Source organism: Aphidius gifuensis, linkage group LG5 (genome assembly GCF_014905175.1).
Source record: "Aphidius gifuensis isolate YNYX2018 linkage group LG5, ASM1490517v1, whole genome shotgun sequence".
In the NCBI taxonomy this organism is placed as follows: Eukaryota; Metazoa; Arthropoda; class Insecta; order Hymenoptera; family Braconidae; genus Aphidius; species Aphidius gifuensis.
The window spans coordinates 7,807,520-7,826,609 of NC_057792.1; the positions used below are offsets into that span (position 1 = coordinate 7,807,520).

General features: G+C 27.1%; 1 protein-coding gene across 1 annotated transcript; it reads right to left on the minus strand.

Moving 5' to 3' along the window:
- Window positions 1–1,085: 1,085 nt before the first annotated feature.
- LOC122857477 (fatty acid-binding protein-like) lies at window positions 1,086–18,572 on the minus strand. Its single transcript, XM_044159662.1, has 3 exons — window positions 18,203–18,572; window positions 1,287–1,391; window positions 1,086–1,214 (listed from the first exon to the last, which is right to left on the minus strand). The coding sequence occupies exons 1-3, from the start codon at window positions 18,449–18,451 to the stop codon at window positions 1,155–1,157; spliced, it is 414 nt and encodes a 137-aa protein (XP_044015597.1). The 5' UTR covers window positions 18,452–18,572; the 3' UTR covers window positions 1,086–1,154.
- Between the last annotated feature and the right edge of the window lie 518 nt (window positions 18,573–19,090).

Here is a 19,090-nt window from a genome sequence, read left to right on the forward strand (position 1 = left end):
AATATAATTAATTTTAGTGTTTGATATCAATTTCCGTAAAAATGTTTAAATTTTCCGACTAGATAAAAAAAAATTTTTGATAAAAACTTTATAAATATAAATAATAAAGTCCGACTACTGGGGTCCTTTAATTTCATCAAATTTTATCTGGGACCAGTATCCGGATACTAATAACAACTAGTAAAACTGATAACATAACCTAAATTTGTTTGACGTTGATATTTTTTTGCCTGTCTAGAAACTGGTATCTAACGTGTTCAACAACTGGTTCTCATATATTTTAGATGTCCGGATACTGCGGAAATTGAAAAATTTTTTAATTAATTAAATTTTCATTGAATTTATAATTTATACGAGTATTTTTTTATTTAAATGAAAGGTATAAAGAATTCAAAAATAATAATGATTTTTTTTTTTTTTTAAATATATTTTTTATAGTTTAAATAGTGTCAATTACGCCTCTACCGTCCAAGTACTGGGGCCATGACGGTATTACAGATAATATTAAGAGACCCGGTTAGTGTCCACGATAGGATACAATACGATAAACCAGGCATTATCGTATTGTATCGTCAAATTTTCACGATATATTCGTATCATCGGGTACATTATCGTATCGTATCGTCAATTTCGTGACTATCGTCGAAATTATCGTCGATATTAGCGTGATTCGATGTCATTTCTCAATAATCATGGCGAAGAATGATGTTAAATTTTTTTAGGTTATGTCCGAGCTGTCATTCGTTGCTATCTGAGTTTTGGTAATTTATGGAAAGTTACCGCGAGAATAAAATGAGATGAAACATCCAGTCAATAGCTAGTCAATAGCTAGTTAATAGCTAGTTAATAGCAAAAAAAAAAAAGTCTAAAATACGGTATTTAACATTGTTATTGTTTATTGTTGTTGTTTAATTGTTTATTATATCGTTTTTTTAAAGTTTTCAACGATATTACATAAATTTGAAAAAAAAAATTTTTTCGATAAATTATTTCAAAATTTAATTCAATAACTCAAATCAATTGTTATGATGTATCATATTTACAAATTATACATACGTATTTCAAATAAATAAATAAAAAACAAATTTTTTATAAGTTGTTTATTTGACTTTTAAAATAATTCAAAGTTTCAAAATATTTTTTAAGTTGATTGTCTAATTTTTTCTTTTGTACCAACGGGTTGCCTTGACTCCAAATTTTTTTTCAGAAAGAGACTGAAAAAATTAAAAAAATTAAATATAATAAAACCATAAATCAATCACAATGTATCAAACAATCAAACTTACAACAGTGATCCCTTCAAGTGTAAACAAGTACTCACGAATGACCGAGTTACCATCAGGAAGTGTACTGACAAAGGTAAATTTTTCATTATCCGTACTAACAATAGTCTGCAAAATTCATTATATAACTCATAACATAATAAAAAGAGACTTATTACTAATAGGTTGTTAGCAAGTGAATCAAACGGCTTAAAATTGAGAGAAAAAAAATCAATTTTGGCGATTTATGAGATATTAGTTTAACATTTTCCAATCTTGTTAAATTGTGAATTCAACAGAACTCTATATTTTTAATGCTATAAAATATAAGTAATCCAAATATAGTATAAGTAGTTCAAATATCTAAAACGTTTAATTAATTTTCTCTTCACATTTTATCCTCAATATTAAGGTAACGGTAGGGGTAACTGACCCATCTAAGGAAAAAATCTGACTGAAACATGCATAATTAATTCCCATTCCACACGGAAAAAAAATATATAATTTATATATAAAATTATATATAATATTGGGCGAAAACGTGTATATAATTTATATAAAATTTATATATAACGATTATATATAATAGTTTATATAAAGTTATATATATTTCTCCTTCCCTCCCATGAATTGTTTTTATTTAAAAATTTTCTTAAATTTTAATTTAAAAAAATCAAAAACAAATCTTCCATAAGGATTCGAATCCGGGCCATTCTGGTTGGGAGGCAAGTACTTTACCTCGAAGTCACAGATCTTAAGATATATCTTTGTAAAAATATATGACTTTTCTCAATTTTTTTACTTTGTGGTTTTAATACCGATTTTATCTTTTTTTTCATAAAAATATGAACGAAGAGATGTTGAAATTAAAATTTTATAAATTTGAATAAAAGTCAGTAATAGAATTATGATTAAAACAGCAAAGTAAAAAAATTGAGGAAAGTCATATTCTTATTTATATTTTTACGGAGATCTATCATAAGATCTGTGGCTTCCAGGTAAAGTACTTGCCTCCCAACCAGAAGGGCCCGGGTTCGAGTCCTAGTGGAAGATTTGTTTTTGATTATTTTTAATTAAAATTTAAAGTACATTCATAGCTACGTCCAAACAATCAGAATTTCTTAAAATTTATACAGTAGATAGTTGAAATAATAATGCATCGTTTTGTAAAATCAGTTTTTTTGTTATAAACCTTTTTTTTGATGTGTAAACATCTTTAGGCGCGGGTTGGGTATGGAGTAAAAGGAAAAAACATAGAGTTTAGACGTCAGATCCGGTAACGGATCTGGGCAGGAATCCATTTTCTGTCAGTCTACATTGCGCCTTGCAGCGCCATGGTAATCGGTCGGTAACCGTTACCATCAGGTGTTCTGTAGTATAGATGAATTTAAATGCGCGTATTTATATATTTAATTTATTTATTATTATATGGGCTCGAACTCACGACAAGCTAAAATTTCCGCTTGTAAACATGGCGGCTAATGGCGGCTGCAAAAATAACCAAATTAGAACTAAATTCACTAAATTATCACTAAATTTACTAAATTTACTGCAAATCCATGGTGTCTCTCCGTGACTGCAGAACAAGCGACGCCAAAACCGGATGCAATAAATTTAATGAATTTAAAATTTGAATTAATTGACCGCCATGTTTACAAGCGGATTTTATACTTGTTGCCTGCACCCATTCACGCGAGCTCCTCTAATGTGTGTCGTCACAGAGATGACCAGTAACCACTGCGCATCTCTGTTATTCACTGTCCAATCAGCGCACACTAGAGAAACTCTCATGTCGTCACAACAACGCTCGTCTTACACCGTACGTTGCCGTAACTATTCGAGTCTCTCGTTCATCATCGAGGATCTCCGGCCAACTTCAAGTTCAACATCAAGCAAGTCTCCAAGCAGCGTTCTGGAGTCACTTGCGCAGGGGTATAGCACTACATGTATTTTTATGTGGGCTTATTTGCCACAAGGGACCCTAGACTGAGTCTAGTGAGTATAAGTATAGCCCGCCATATTGTATTGAGATGGTAAATCGGTTTATTTCTACGTTATCTGTCGCGATTCTTTCTTACCCGCTAAATTGAATTTCCTTTTGAAGATTGTAATAACTATATTTAGATAATTAATTAATTTGAATAAATAATAAGCTATAGAAAAAAAGTCTAAGAAAAGAATGTAGCCACATATTATGTTATAAAAAATTGATTCAGCTAAAAAAAATAAACATATCTTTATCTTTTTACCAGCTACATCTTTTCTTGGACATTCGTATTTTTAAAATAAATTTACATATATTTTATTTATAAAATAAATTTATATATAAAAATGAAAATGTCCAGAAAAGGTAGCTAAAAAAAGAATCTAATATTGATGCTGCCAAAGAAATGTTTGAAATATATTTTTGTATATATTCTTTGGCATAATTCGAAGATCATCATACAGCTACATCTTTTTTTGGACATTTTATTCATTAAATAGATAAAAATACGTGAATTACGGAAAAAATAAAATGTCCAAGGAAAAGCAGTAGCTAAGGAAAAGATGTAGCTAAGGAAAGATGTATAGCTATGGAAAAGATGTGACTAAAGAATTAATGTTGCCAAGAATATATATTTCAAGCAAATATATTTCTTTAAAACATAATATTTTGGCAACATAATTCCTTAGTCATCTTTTTTTTTTAATAAACACATGTAATCGATAAAAATCGCAAAATGTAAGGAAAGGATGTGAAAAGGAAATATCTGTTGAAAGTTATCGAAATATATTTTAAAGTATACTTTTTTTAAAAGCTAAATTTTGATGCATCACTTTTCATAACTACATCTTTTCGCAGGACATTTTTCATTTGTTAAATAGATAAAAATACATGTGTTTTTATTAAAAAAATAAAATGTCCAAAAGGGAACTTAAATATTAGCTAAGAAAAGATGTAGCTAAGGAAAAAGATGTGACTAAGGAATAATGTTTACTTAGAATATATATTTCAAGCAAATATATTTTTCTTTAAAACATAATTCTGGCAACATATTCTTAGTCACATCTTTCTTGTTTATTCCTATTTTTTTTAATAAAAGCGTATTTTATATTTTAATGAATAAAATGTCCAAGAAAGAATTATAAGCTAAAAGGAAAAGGATATTTAAAACAAGAATTTTTTGCCAAGAATTATGTTTTAAAGTATATTTTTTAAAATATATTTCTGGCAACATTAATTTCTAGTCACTTTTCCAGCTACGCTAGCTTATTTTTATTCATTAAATGAAAATACATGTGTTTTATTAAAAAATAATAAAAATGCCGAAACGGCTAACGAAAGAAAAATTGAGAAAGGTAATGTAGCTAAGAAGGAATGTGACTAAGGAATTAATGTTGCCAAAAGAATATATATATTTCAAAAATATATTCTTTTAATAATTATACTATTATCACCATCTTTTGCTTATTTTTCATTTTTCATTTTTATCTATTTACAAATAAAAATGTCCAAGGGCTAATGAAAAAATGTGACTAAGATAATATTTTGCCAAGAATTATGTTTTAAAAAGAAATATATTTGGCAGACTCTGCTATTCTTTAACGCATTATCCCTTGAACATTTTTATACATCAAATGAATGAAAACATGTGTTTTATTCAAAAAAATAAAATGTCAAGGAAGAAACGTTTGCTAAGAAGGTTATAGCTAAGGAAAGATGCAGCTAAGGAAAGATGTGACTAAGGAATTAATGTTGCCAAGAATATATATTTCAAGCAAATATATTTCTTTAAAACATAATTCTTTCAGCATTCATAGTACATCTTTGCCTCTATCTTTCTTAACTACTAAATTTTAATGTATTTATCTCAAAAGGTTTTTGTAACTAAGGAAGACCATGCGGAGATATGTTGCCAAAAGAATTATGTTTTGAAGAAATATATTTGCTTGAAATCCATATGTGCTGGCAACATCATGGTATCTTTACCGCTTACATTTTTATTCATTAAATAGAATAATACATGTGTTTTTATTAAAAAAAAAAATGTCCAAGGAAAACGTAATGAAAAGATGTGCCAGCTAAGGGAAAGATAGCTAAGGAAAGATGGACTAAAAGAATTAATGTTGCCAAAAGAATATATATATTCAAGCAAATATATTTCTTTTAAAAACATAATTCTTTAACAACAATAACTGTAGTCACATCTTTTCATGGTATTTATTTTTTTTAATAAAAACATGTATTTTATCTATTTAATAAAACAAAAATGTCAAAAGAAACTTTAGTAACTAAGAAAATTTGACTTAGAATTATGTGCCTAAGTATGTTTAAAAGAAATATATTTGGCAAAATATGATATTCTTTGGCAACGTTAACTAGCAATATCTTTCATAGCTACATCTTTCATTAACTACTGCTTTCCTTGGACATTTTATTTTTTAATAAAACAATGTATTTTATCTATTTAATAATAAAATCCCGGAAAAACATAACTAAGGAAAAAAGATGTGACTAAGAAAATTAATGTTGCCAAAGATATATAAAATATATTTGGCAAATATATATTCTAACATTAATATATCACATCTTTCCTTAACATCTTTTCATAGCTTCTGCTTTCCTCAATTTTCAATTAAATAGATAAAATACATGTGTTTTTATTAAAAAAAAAAAAAAATGTCCAAGGAAAAGCAGTAGCTAAGAAGAAAAGATGTAGCTAAAAAGGATGTTACTAAAGGTATAAAATGTTTGCCAAAGTATATTTAAAGCAAATATATTTTCTTTGAAATTATTTTTAGTAACAACAATTCATTAATCACATCCTCCTTAACATCTTTTCTTAACTATAACTCTCAGCTTACTACTTTTCCTTGGACTTTTGTATTTTTAAAATAAATTTACATGTATTTTATTTATAAAATAAATGCATGTATTTTTGTTATAAAATAAATAAAAATTCACGGAAAATATTATTACACAGGTTGCCAAAAATCATATTTTTAAGCAACTTATTTTCTTAAAACATAATTTTCTAGCTAAGGAAAGCAAGTTGTTCACTGTAATATTAATTTCTTTGGCAAAATCTTTTTGATAGTTAACAGGTAAACAACTCCTTTATTAATATATTCCTATAAACTTTTTTATTTATTCAAATATTAAAAGCTATGTGTAAAAATAGCTAAGAAAGGTTGTTTACCTGTTAATTTATATACTATTTGAAGAAACCTTTTCACCCGCTTTTCGACTATCCTTTATCTTTTTCATTTCTATCATTAATATGTAAAGCTATAGGAAAAATGGCTAAAGAGGATGGCGCTACATGTTCATTTCTTTGGCAAAATTAAATTTCTATAAATTTACATGTGGCTACATTTTTTTACAGACATTTTTCCTATAGCTTTTTATTAATCATACGATATTTAATAAATAAATAAAAATAAAAAATATTAGTCACATTTCAAATTATAAAATAAATCAGTCGGTAGCATAGTTCGGGCCGATATTGAAGATATTATTGTCATATTATCCACATTCTCCTCTCCTTTCACCCAAACGCAAAAATCGGTCTCTGCGCATGAGAAAAATCTTCAGTTAGGGAAAAATATAAGCCCAGAAAAAAATACACGTAGTGCTATACCCCTGCACTTGCGTTTTGGTTATTCTACATTACACACCACATTTTTTCATCCAATTATACCTGGTGATACACACCGAGTATAATTACCTTTGAGTTAATTTTCACGTTGGGCAAAAGGTATCCAACCTTTTGCAGAGTATTTATTGAGTAATATCACCCTTTTGTATATATTTTTCCCTATTAAATAAACACTAATATTTAACCACAAGTTTATCATTTCCTGTCACATTTATTTCATCCCTTTATACAGTCCACATCCTGGCGCAAACATATATATATGCGCCTTTGTATATATTAATATACAAGTATTTTATTTGTATTTATTAGTTATACTTGCATTTGTTAGGCGAAGTAAAGTTCATATTAAACATACATGCATATGCAAGTATTTTTTATTTAGATTTATATTATTGTTTTATATAAAAATAATATTTCTAAATTCAAATAATATTGAATTATTATACAATAATAATTTATTTATAATATTGACTAATTTTATGTTTAAAAAATAGAAACGTGCGATGATGTTAGTTTGAAAAGTAACCATTGTAATTGTACAGAGGAATTTCAGAAGATATTATCATAACCGAGACAACATGTTTTTTTATTCGGTTTTTATAGAAAATTTTCTCAGGATTACGGAAAAAATACGGAAAAAATTCCTACGAATGCGCAAAGTGGTTAAAAATGGAGTTGAAATATGGAAAAAACAGCTATTTATCGGTTATATATAGTATAGTTATTGAAATAACGATTAACTCTCAAATTTAATAATGGCAATCAATGAATCTCGTCAAGTAAAAAAAAAAGTCAACATAAAAAAATTCGATATGGCGAATAGTTTTCGAGTTATAATAACTTATATGTTTCGATATATTAAATTTTTTTTTTTAATATTAATGAAGGCAATCGATAAAACTCGCCCAGCTAAAAAAAAAGCACAAATAAAAATTTTTATATCTCGAATAGTTATCAAATTATCGATATTTTTTTTTAAATGTATACAATTTTTTTTTTTTAAAAAAAAGAAAGTCGAAATTTTCGTTTTTTTTTAAAAAAAAAACTGCTAATTATTGATCTTCGCGTATTGTTAAGCACGAATATATATTTTTTTTTCGAAAATAATGAATATATCCAAGTTTTTTTTACTTGGTCGCTAGGTTTTTTACTTAGCTATATTTTTTACTTAGCTATATTTATAGCCAAACACACAATATCTACATAATTTTACCAGCTATAATTTTTACTTAGCTATATTTTTTACTTAGCTATATTTTTTACTTAGCTATTTTTTTTACTTAGCTATATATTTATAGCCAAACACAATATCTACATAATTTTACCAGCTATATCTTTTACTTAGCTATATTGTTTACTTAGCTATTTTTTTTACTTAGCTATATATTTATAGCCAAACACACAATATCTACATAATTTTACCAGCTATATTTTTAACTTAGATATATTTTTTACTTAACTATTTTTTTTACTTAGCTATATTTTTTTCTCAGCTATATTTTTTACTTAGCTTTATTTTTTACTTAGCTATATTTTTTTACTTAGCTTCATTATATTATCAATTATGAAAAAAATTATCATTAACATTAGAAAGATATCGATAATTCGAAAACTATTCGCGCGATCAAAAAATTGTATTCGATTTTTTTTTCTCCTTGATGAGTTTAATCGACTTCCATTATTAAATTGATAATTAAAAAAAAAATCGATATATCGAAATTTTAAAAATTATTACAACTCGAAAACTATTCGAGATATCAAAATTTTTTTTAAGACATTTTCTTCTCCCCGACGATCTCTATTGATTGCCATTGTTAAATTTGAGAATTAATCGTTATTCCAATAACTACACGACATATAACCGATAAATAGCCGTTTTTTTCATATTTCAACTCCATTTTTAACTCCTTTGCGCATTCGTAGGAATTTTTCGTATAAACACGCCGAAGATGTTTACACATAATAAACCCGCGAGTCTAGATGGCTCACAAATTTTTTTTTTTAATAATTTTTAAGAGTTGACTACTTTTAAAAAAACTCATCAATAATAGTAAAAATAATGAGGAATTTTTTAATGTTTGGTTCACATGGAGTTTTAATGCTGCTTTTTGAGTAATAATTAAAATTATCTGTCAAAAACACGGATTTTACTGATTTTTTTAATGAGGAGCCATGATAACTGGGCAATCTTGAAATAGCGGGAAAACCCTAGCGGATGGCTCGACTCTCCAATGTAGCACTCAGTCGACAGCGATTTGACAGCCATTTGACAGCATATATAAAACGTAATTCACGAGCGCCGGATAATCAAAATGAATTGGAAAAATATAAAATAAATATAAGATTATAATGACAACAACTGAAAGAGAAAACCTTGACTAGTATATGTATTTAATATTAAATAAGAGTTTAAATTACATACGGTAGAGAGATTAGGTTGAAAGGATTCGAATATCTACTGGAGTCAAAAAGCTGTCGAGCCTCAGACCATTCATCGGTAATTGACTCGGTCATTATTACCGAGATATTTTGTCACTAAATCGACAGGCTTTCGACACCGAATTGAGAGCTGTCTAATTTATTCATTTTTCATTGTTTTAGATTGTTTAAACAGTATAATGGACTTTATTAATGATAAATTTGCATTTTTTTTATAAAAAAATAATAGAAAATAAGAAAAAACTTGTAAAAATTTAAAAAAAAAAATTTTTTTTTTGTTTATAATTTTTAAATTAATTGTTAATAACAATTGCATGTAAAAAACATAATAAAACAGTATAATTAAGCATTTAAAGTATAAACAATTGCCAAAATAACTTTTTTTCGATTTTATATCACTACTTGCCGGTTGACTCTGTTTCGACACCGTTTCGATCGCGTTTCGACAGCTTTTCGACCGCCTTTCGACAGGCTTTCGACACCGAATTGAGAGGTGCCTAATTTGCTCATTTTTTATTGTTTTAAATTGTTTGAACATTATAATGGACTTTATTTACGATAGATTAGTATTTTCCTATAAAAAAATTAATAATAAATATAAAAAAACTTGTAAAATTTGAAAAAAAAAAAATTTTTTTTTTTATTTATAATTTTTAAATTAATTGTTAATAACAATTGCATGTAAAAAACATAATAAAACAGTATAATTAAGCATTTAAAGTATAAACAATTGCCAAAATAATTTTTTTTCAATTTTATATTTTACTACGCGGTTGACTCTGTCTACACCGTTTCGATCGCGTTTCGACAGCATTTCGACCGCCTTTCGATGGCACTAGACGCCGGAATTGAGAGGTGCCTAATTTGCTCATTTTTTATTGTTTTAAATTGTTGAAACAGTATAATGGACTTTATTAATGATAAATTTGCATTTTTTTTATAAAAAAATAATAGAAAATATGAAAAAACTTGTAAAAATTTAAAAAAAAAAATTTTTTTTTTGTTTATAATTTTTAAATTAATTGTTAATAACAATTGCATGTAAAAAACATAATAAAACAGTATAATTAAGCATTTTAAGTATAAACAATTGCAAAAATAATTTTTTTTCAATTTTATATCACTACTTGCCGGTTGACTCTGTTTCGACACCGTTTCGATCGCGTTTCGACAGCTTTTCGACCGCTTTTCGACAGGCTTTCGACACCGAATTGAGAGGTGCCTAATTTTTTCATTTTTCATTGTTTTAAATTATTTAAACATTATAATGGACTTTATTAATGATGAATATGCATTTTTCTGATGAAAAATCTAATAGAATATATGAAAAATGTTGTAAACAATTAATTTAAAAATTATGAACGAATAAAAATTTTTGTGTTTCAATTTTTACAAGTTTTTTTTTATTTTTTATTAATTTTTTTATAGAAAAATACTAATCTATCGTAAATAAAGTCCATTATAATGTTTAAACAATTTAAAACAATAAAAAATAAGCAAATTAGGCACCTCTCAATTCGGTGTCGAAAGCCGGTCGAAAGGCGGTCGAAATGCTGTCGAAACGCGATCGAAACGGTGTCGAGACAGAGTCAACCGGCATATAATGATATAAAGTTGAAAAAAAATTATTTTGGCAATTGCTTATACTTTAAATGCTTAATTATATGTTTTGGCGTTTTACATGCAGTTATTGTTAACAAATTTAAAATTATAAATAAAAAATTTTTTTAAATTTTACAAACATATTTTTATTAATTTTTTTACAGGAAAATACTAATCTATCGTAAATAAAGTCCATTATAATGTTTAAACAATTTAAAACAATAAAAAATGAGCAAATTAGGCACCTCTCAATCCGGTGTCGAAAGCTTGTCGAAGTAATCGCGATCAGAAACGGTGTCAGGATCATCCGGCACGTAGTTCATAAAATTGAAAAAATATTTTTTTGGCAATTGTTTACGCTTTTATCTTAATTACTGTTTTGTATATGACATACAGCTGGTGTTATTAACAATTAATTTAAAATTATTAAAAAATTTTTTTAAATTTTCAAGTTATTTTATATTTTCTATTTTTTATAAAAAAAATGCAAATTTATCATTAATAAAGTCCATTATACTGTTGTAATTTAAAACAAAAAATGAATAAATTAGACAGCTCTCAATGGTCATAAAACTGTCGATTGGTGACAATATCTCGGTAATAATGACCGAGTCAATTACCGATGAATGGTCTGAGGCTCGACAGCTTTTTGACTCCAGTAGATATTCGAATCCTTTCAACCTAACCTCTCTACCGTATGTAATTTAAACTCTTATCTAATATCAAATACATATACTAGTCAAGGTTTTCTTCAGTTTAAGTTGTTGTCATTATAATCTTATATTTATTTTATATTTTTCCAATTCATTTTGATTATCCGGCGCTCGTGAATTACGTTTTATATATGCTGTCGAATGGCTGTCAAATCGCTGTCGACTGAGTGCTACATTTGAGAGTCAAATCCCGATCGAATTGGTGTCGACGCATCCGCTAGGGAATTTAAACTTGCACAAAGAAACTCAATTACAAAATAATGAAGCATCATAAATGCAAGTGTTAATAAAAATATTATTAAAAATGTTTTTTCGTTACACTATTAAGAAAAATACCCCCAATCTGCATCGTTTTCAGTTCATAAAGATGGCGGTTCTGGTATAGTAGGGATTAGTGTGTCGATCAAGAAATACACACATTATTTGGGACTGAAACAATGTGTGAATTTCCAAAATAATGTGTGAAGCTCAAAATATCGATAATACAGGGCCCCAAAAGTAGCGACATCGGGCGGACAAAATTAATAATATTATGAATAGTATATGTGTTTGTAAGCTATTCACGTGTCTGTGTGTTGACAAGTTATTTCTTATTTTGTTTTGCTTTGTTGTGTTGCTAAATGTCTTATATATAAATTATTTAATACTTAATTAATAAAAATAAAAAAAGTGTTGATATTTATCATGAATGTCCAATACCCAAAAATTATACCTGAATCCAGTGAATCAGAGAGTGAAAGTGATCAAGATGACAATCAAACATTCAATGAAAATCATATACCAGATGACATTCGTCAACAAGCTGATGCCCTCAGCAAAAATTTGTTACCAGAGAAATCAAATGAATTATTTTATGATAATAATAGTATAATTTCATTTGATTTTCTTTTTTTTTGATTTTTAAAAAACCAGCATAATGGTTAAAATTTAGATAATTTCCAGTTTTGTTTTTTGTTTTGCATTATTAATTATAATTTTTTTTTTCATCATTAAAATATTATTTTGTTTTTTTTTTTTTTTTTATGATTTAAAAAAATATGTTTTGACTTGTCAATGTTATTGCAATGTTATTGCCAAAAAAAAAAAAAAACAAAGATAAATAATTTTAATGGATTTATACGAGTTGTTTAGAAGAAAAAGTAATTATTGAAAAATTACTCTGTGCCTTGAGTTTATTATTATGTAAGAGAAATTCATTTATTTTTATAAATAAACATAATTTAATTTGATATAATAAATTTGAATTATTGTTTGAATTTTTTTTTAACCCTGCCCTAGCGGATGCGTCGACGCCTATTCGATCGGGATTTGACTCTCAAATGTAGCACTCAGTCGACAGCGATTTGACAGCCATTCGACAGCATATATAAAACGTAATTCACGAGTGCCGGATAATCAAAATGAATTGGAAAAATATAAAATAAATATAAGATTATAATGACAACAACTTAAACTGAAGAAAACCTTGACTAGTATATGTATTTAATATTAAATAAGAGTTTAAATTACATACGGTAGAGAGGTTAGGTTGAAAGGATTCGAATATCTAATCTACTGGAGTCAAAAAGCTGTCGAGCCTCAGACCATTCATCGGTAGTTGACTCGGTCATTATTACCGAGATATTTTGTCACTAAATCGACAGGCTTTCGACACCGAATTGAGAGCTGTCTAATTTATTCATTTTTCATTGTTTTAAATTGTTTAAACAGTATAATGGACTTTATTAATGATAAATTTGCATTTTTTTTATAAAAAAATAATAGAAAATAAGAAAAAACTTGTAAAAATTTAAAAAAAAAAATTTTTTTTTTGTTTATAATTTTTAAATTAATTGTTAATAACAATTGCATGTAAAAAACATAATAAAACAGTATAATTAAGCATTTAAAGTATAAACAATTGCCAAAATAACTTTTTTTCGATTTTATATCACTACTTGCCGGTTGACTCTGTTTCGACACCGTTTCGATCGCGTTTCGACAGCATTTTGACCGCCTTTCGACAGGCTTTCGACACCGAATTGAGAGGTGCCTAATTTGCTCATTTTTTATTGTTTTAAATTGTTTAAACATTATAATGGACTTCATTTACTATAGATTAGTATTTTTCTATAAAAAAATTAATAAAAAATATAAAAAAACTTGTAAAATTTAAAAAAAAAAAATTTTTTTTTCTATTTATAATTTTTAAATTAATTGTTAATAACAATTGCATGTAAAAAACATAATAAAACATCTTATTTGATATTAAATACATATACTAGTCAAGGTTTCAGTCAGTTCAAGTTATTCTCATTATAATTTTATATTTATTTCATATTTTTCCAACTCATTTTGAGTATCCGGTGCTCGTGAATTACGTTTTATATATGCTGTCGAATGGCTGTCAAATCGCTGTCGACTGAGTGCTACATTGGAGAGTCGAGCCATCCGCTAGGGTGTTTGTATTGGATTGATGGTATTAATGCAGTTTTTTTTTTCAACAGTATTAAAATTGTTGTTTTTTTTTTTTTTTTAAATACTTTTTATTATAATCATATTAATTATTTCTTTTTTTTTAATTCTGGGGGGGTTTCACCACATCACTCGCTATCCCCTCTCCTGTACTTCGTTCATCTCTTCATGCTCGTGCGTGAATCACCTACTATTCGCACTCGATACATAATATACCATTATTAACGATATAAAATTAAGATTGATAATGAATATTGCTATTAATTGGATGTAAATAGAAAACTTAATATCAGTGCAAATCAGTGATGCATACTAACAAAAAAAAATTTTTGTGTGCAATATTGAAATGAATAAATACCAGAAGATAATTTTTTTTATTAATATATAATTGGATTTTATTGAAATATATTGCATAAAATTGATAAATAATTAAAAAAATAAATGGTTTACGCAAAAAAAATAATCACAAAAAGTTCAAACTTTTGGTTTTTTGGGGTTGGTATGACAAAATCTACAATGTAAAAAGCATAGGATTTTATTTAGGACACGCCCCTAAAATGTAGCTATGAAAGTGCTTTAAGAAAATTTTTAAATAAAAACAATTCATGGGAGCGGAGGAGGGGGGAGGGGGAATGTGATAAAATTTATATATCATTTTATATAAAAAATATATATAATTTTATATAAACTATTATATATAATCGTTATATATAAATTTTATATATAATTTTATATATAAATTATATATTTTATTTCCGTGTGGGATTGGCGAAAAAATTAAAAACAATCATTGATATTGGTAGTTTAGGTCATAATGAAGAAGATAAAATTTAATTAATAGCTTCTTTTACTTATATAATATTGAAAAAAAATTATTTATATTTATCCATCAATGAAGTAGTTACTGACCGTCAAAAAATTGAGTGTTAAAGTTCGTGATGTAGTTGCTGACCGACTGTACAAGTATATAGGAAAAAACGCAAGGGTGTCATTTTTAAATTACATTAGATTTATTAATTAATTAAGTACTCAAGTCGTTAATCATAAATAAAATTTAAAATTTTTAAAACAAAATATCAAAAATTAATCATTTTAAAATATATTTACTTTTTACTTTCTGTTGTTTAGAACTCTTATATGACAAAAATTGATTCAAATTAAAATTAAATAGGCTGGGTATAAGCTAATTGAAAATAATAACTATAATCAAATATTTATGAATACAAATCAAGTAAACACGAGATAAAAAGTGAGGTTAGATGTCAGGAAAAAAAAAGGTCATGAAGTGTAGCACGACCAAAATAACGTGGAGGAGCCCTAACGGAAGAGTCATTAATGAAATGGGCGCTTACTCAATAGCAGTGCCGTAACAAGGGGCGGGCAAGAGGGGCAACTGCCCAGGGCGCAGTGTAAAGAGGGGCGCACTTAGAAGCGCGTGACAAGAAAAAAAATATTCTTTTTAAAACAATTGAAAAAAAAATTTTATTTTCAGGAAATAAATTGACTACAGTCATTTATGATTATTCGGGTATTACATAAACATGATTGTCTTTCTAAATTTGAAGGTAATCGTCCTTATTATTGCCATTGTTCGTTTAGAGACAATCGTCCAAAAACAATATTAAAAATGCAAAATACGACGTAAAATAAAAAATACTTAATAATTTCGATTGAAATTTTTTTTTGTTTCTTCTGACAACGGCCAAGACACGATCCTCTATACTTTAAAATTCTACCTAATTCTACCTATCACTAACATCGTACTTTAACAGACTTAACCACGAACGCAGGTTAAATGATGGACCGATTTTTATTCTACTTGTATTGACTATATGCCAAAGGTTTGCTTATCATTTTTTTATTGACATAAATTGAGATGATTATGGCAAATGGCTGAGAAATTAATTCAGATTACGAATTTTTTTATTTGGTCACATCCTTTTCTTAGCAACATTTGCCATAATTAATTAATAAAAAAGCTATTGCCAAATATTGCTGAGGAAAGAATGTATAACCAAATATATTATTTCCTAGTCTAAATAAATTCTTTAGCTATTTTAGACAATAATTTCAATTTATGATAAGAGATATTGCTAAAAAATCAATTTAGACTAGGAATTAATATATTTGGTTACATTCTTTCCCTAGATACATTTGCCATAATTAAATAATCAAAAAGAGCTATTGGCAACTTTTGCTAAGGATTGGATGCAACCAAATAAATTATTTCATAATCTAGATTAATTTCTCTGCAATTTTTTCTATAATAAAATAGAATCATTGTGCCAAATTGATTGTATCTTCAATAGACTTTGATGACATCATGATAGATGAATACAAATGAAACACAAAACAATTGAAACACCTCACAGGAGGCACCATAGATAAATTTTTCAGCGACAATGCTAGAAGACAAAAACTGTTTTGATTTCGTGATGATTCATTCTTCATCTATATCACCCCTGGTAGAAATAATCTCTCCGGATTTTCTTCAGATTATCTCCGGATTTCTACGGATTTCTCCGGATCTCTCTGGATTTTGTCTGGATTTCTCCGGATTTTCTACGCAATCGGGACTTCGGAGTTTTTTCGGGTTTTCTCCGGATTTTTTCAGAAAAAAATTTCTTTTTTATTTTTCGTATGTAAACTCTTATTTCTACTTTTTCTTATTAATTTTTCCATTTTTTTGTGTTTGTTTTTTTGAGTCAAAATTCCGGAAAAAATCCGGAGATATTATAGAAATAGTCTGGAGATTACTCCGTAAATATCTCCGGAAGTCTCAATTACGTAGAAAATCCGGAGAAATCCGGAGAGATCCGGAGCAATCATGAGAAATCCGAAGAGATTATTTCTACCAGGGTACACCTAACAAATGATTTTTTTTCATATATTATATCGATAAAAATAGGGCGCAAAATATAATTTTGCCCAGGGCGCGAAAATTCTTTGTTACGGCACTGCTCAATAGCAAATTAATAGCAAGTCAATAGCAAAAATAATTATGGATTACAAAGGCTCTGCATTATATACTAAACATATTAAATTGATCTACATTAATTGAGGAAAAAATTAACAATGTTTCTATCACATTATTATAGCGTGATTCGATGTCATTCCTCAATAATCATAGTGAAGAATGATGTTAAATTTTTTTAGGTTATGTCTGAGCTGTCATTCGTTGTTATCTGAGTTTTGGTAATTTATAGAAAGTTACCGCGAGAATAAAATGACATGAAACATCCACTCAATAGCTAGTCAATAGCTAGTTAATAGCAAAAAAAAAAATCCAAAATACGTTATTTATCATTGTTACTAGCTATTGACTGCATGTTTCATCTCATTTTATTCTCGCAGTAACTTTCTATAAATTACCAAAACTCAGATAACAACGAATGACAGCTCGGACATAACCTAAAAAAATTTAACATCATTCTTCGCCATGATTATTGAGAAATGACATCGAATCACGCTATAATAATGTGATAGAAACATTATTAATTTTTTCCTTAATTTATGTAGAACAATTTAATATGTTTAGTATAATGGAGAGCCTTTGTAATCCATAATTATTTTCGCTGTTGACTTGCTAATAATCTGCTATTGAGTAAGCACCCATTATGTCATTAACAAGTCGCTATCAAACTGTTGTTGAGTGTTCCGCTAGGGAGTTTCACGACCTACCCATTTTACACATAAAATAAAAAGATTTTTTTTTTTTTTTTGTTTTTAAATAAAACTTAATATGTTTAATTATTATTAAGATAATTTTGAAGTTATTTTTAACACCCACATAATTAATATTGTCTTAACATAAATAATAAATAACTTAATAAAATATTTTTCAATCATGTTAATAAGGTGCAGCATGAATTAATTTCTCGTTATAAAATAGTTTTTACATCTGTCAAAGTGGCAAAAATTAAATATACACCTTTTCAGTCTAAAATGATTAGTAATTACTTCGCGGTCAGTTACCCCTACCGTTATCTTACCATTAAATAAATGCCTTATGAAATTTAGCATTTTTGTTTTTATTTGTGTAATGTATGCTAGTAAAATTTTTATTTTTTATAAAGATTTTAAAAAAATATACCTCAAGAACTGCACCAATCGGTAGTGTTTCAGTGAATTTCTCACCAAGTTTAAAAGAGTTGACTATAGTTTTGTTACCATTGGTCACAGTGATGGTGTATTTGTCATCTAACAAAGCAACTTCTAATTCAGGCTTGCTTTGACCAATATGTTTTATAGCCTCACCATCAATCGATACTCCAATCTTACTCAGGTACTTCTCAAAGCCCTCACTTTTATCATAAAAATATTTACCAATGATAGGAACCATTTTTATATTATTTTATCAACACAATATTTTTCTTCTAAATAGCCTGTCTAGACTGAAATCAACTTACTGAGTGATTTATTAACAAGTTAATTCGCCTTTTTATATCACAGCCAAGTTTGGTGACACCAAGAAGGAGAACTATATTGTACATCACACATATTATTTTTTATTACTATATGATTTTTGGGAACTTTGATATCCATAAATGAATTCAGCTTGTCTGATGTTTTTTTTTTTTTTTTTGTTTGTCATAAATATAAATTTATTATAGGATATATTTATAAACTTTATCATTCACTAAGCACCTAGTTTAGAAATAATTTTTTTACAAATTTATCTGTCAACTTTCTAATCATGTTAAATTTTCCTTTCTTCAAATTTTCTCAGTTTTCAAAAGAATTGTTCTTTGAATATTATGTTACCTGCAGAATTTTTTTTCATATAAAACAAAATAAGTGAAACCCTAAACATTTTTAAAATTTTTCTTCGAATGTTAAAGATATCTTGTAAAAATACAAATTTATATTTTATATGAATACATGTTTTCAATGCATTGAAAAATTTTATTCTCATAACTATATTATCCAATTATACAATTATTATATATTCATAAAGTTATAAAAGGAAATAAATGGAATA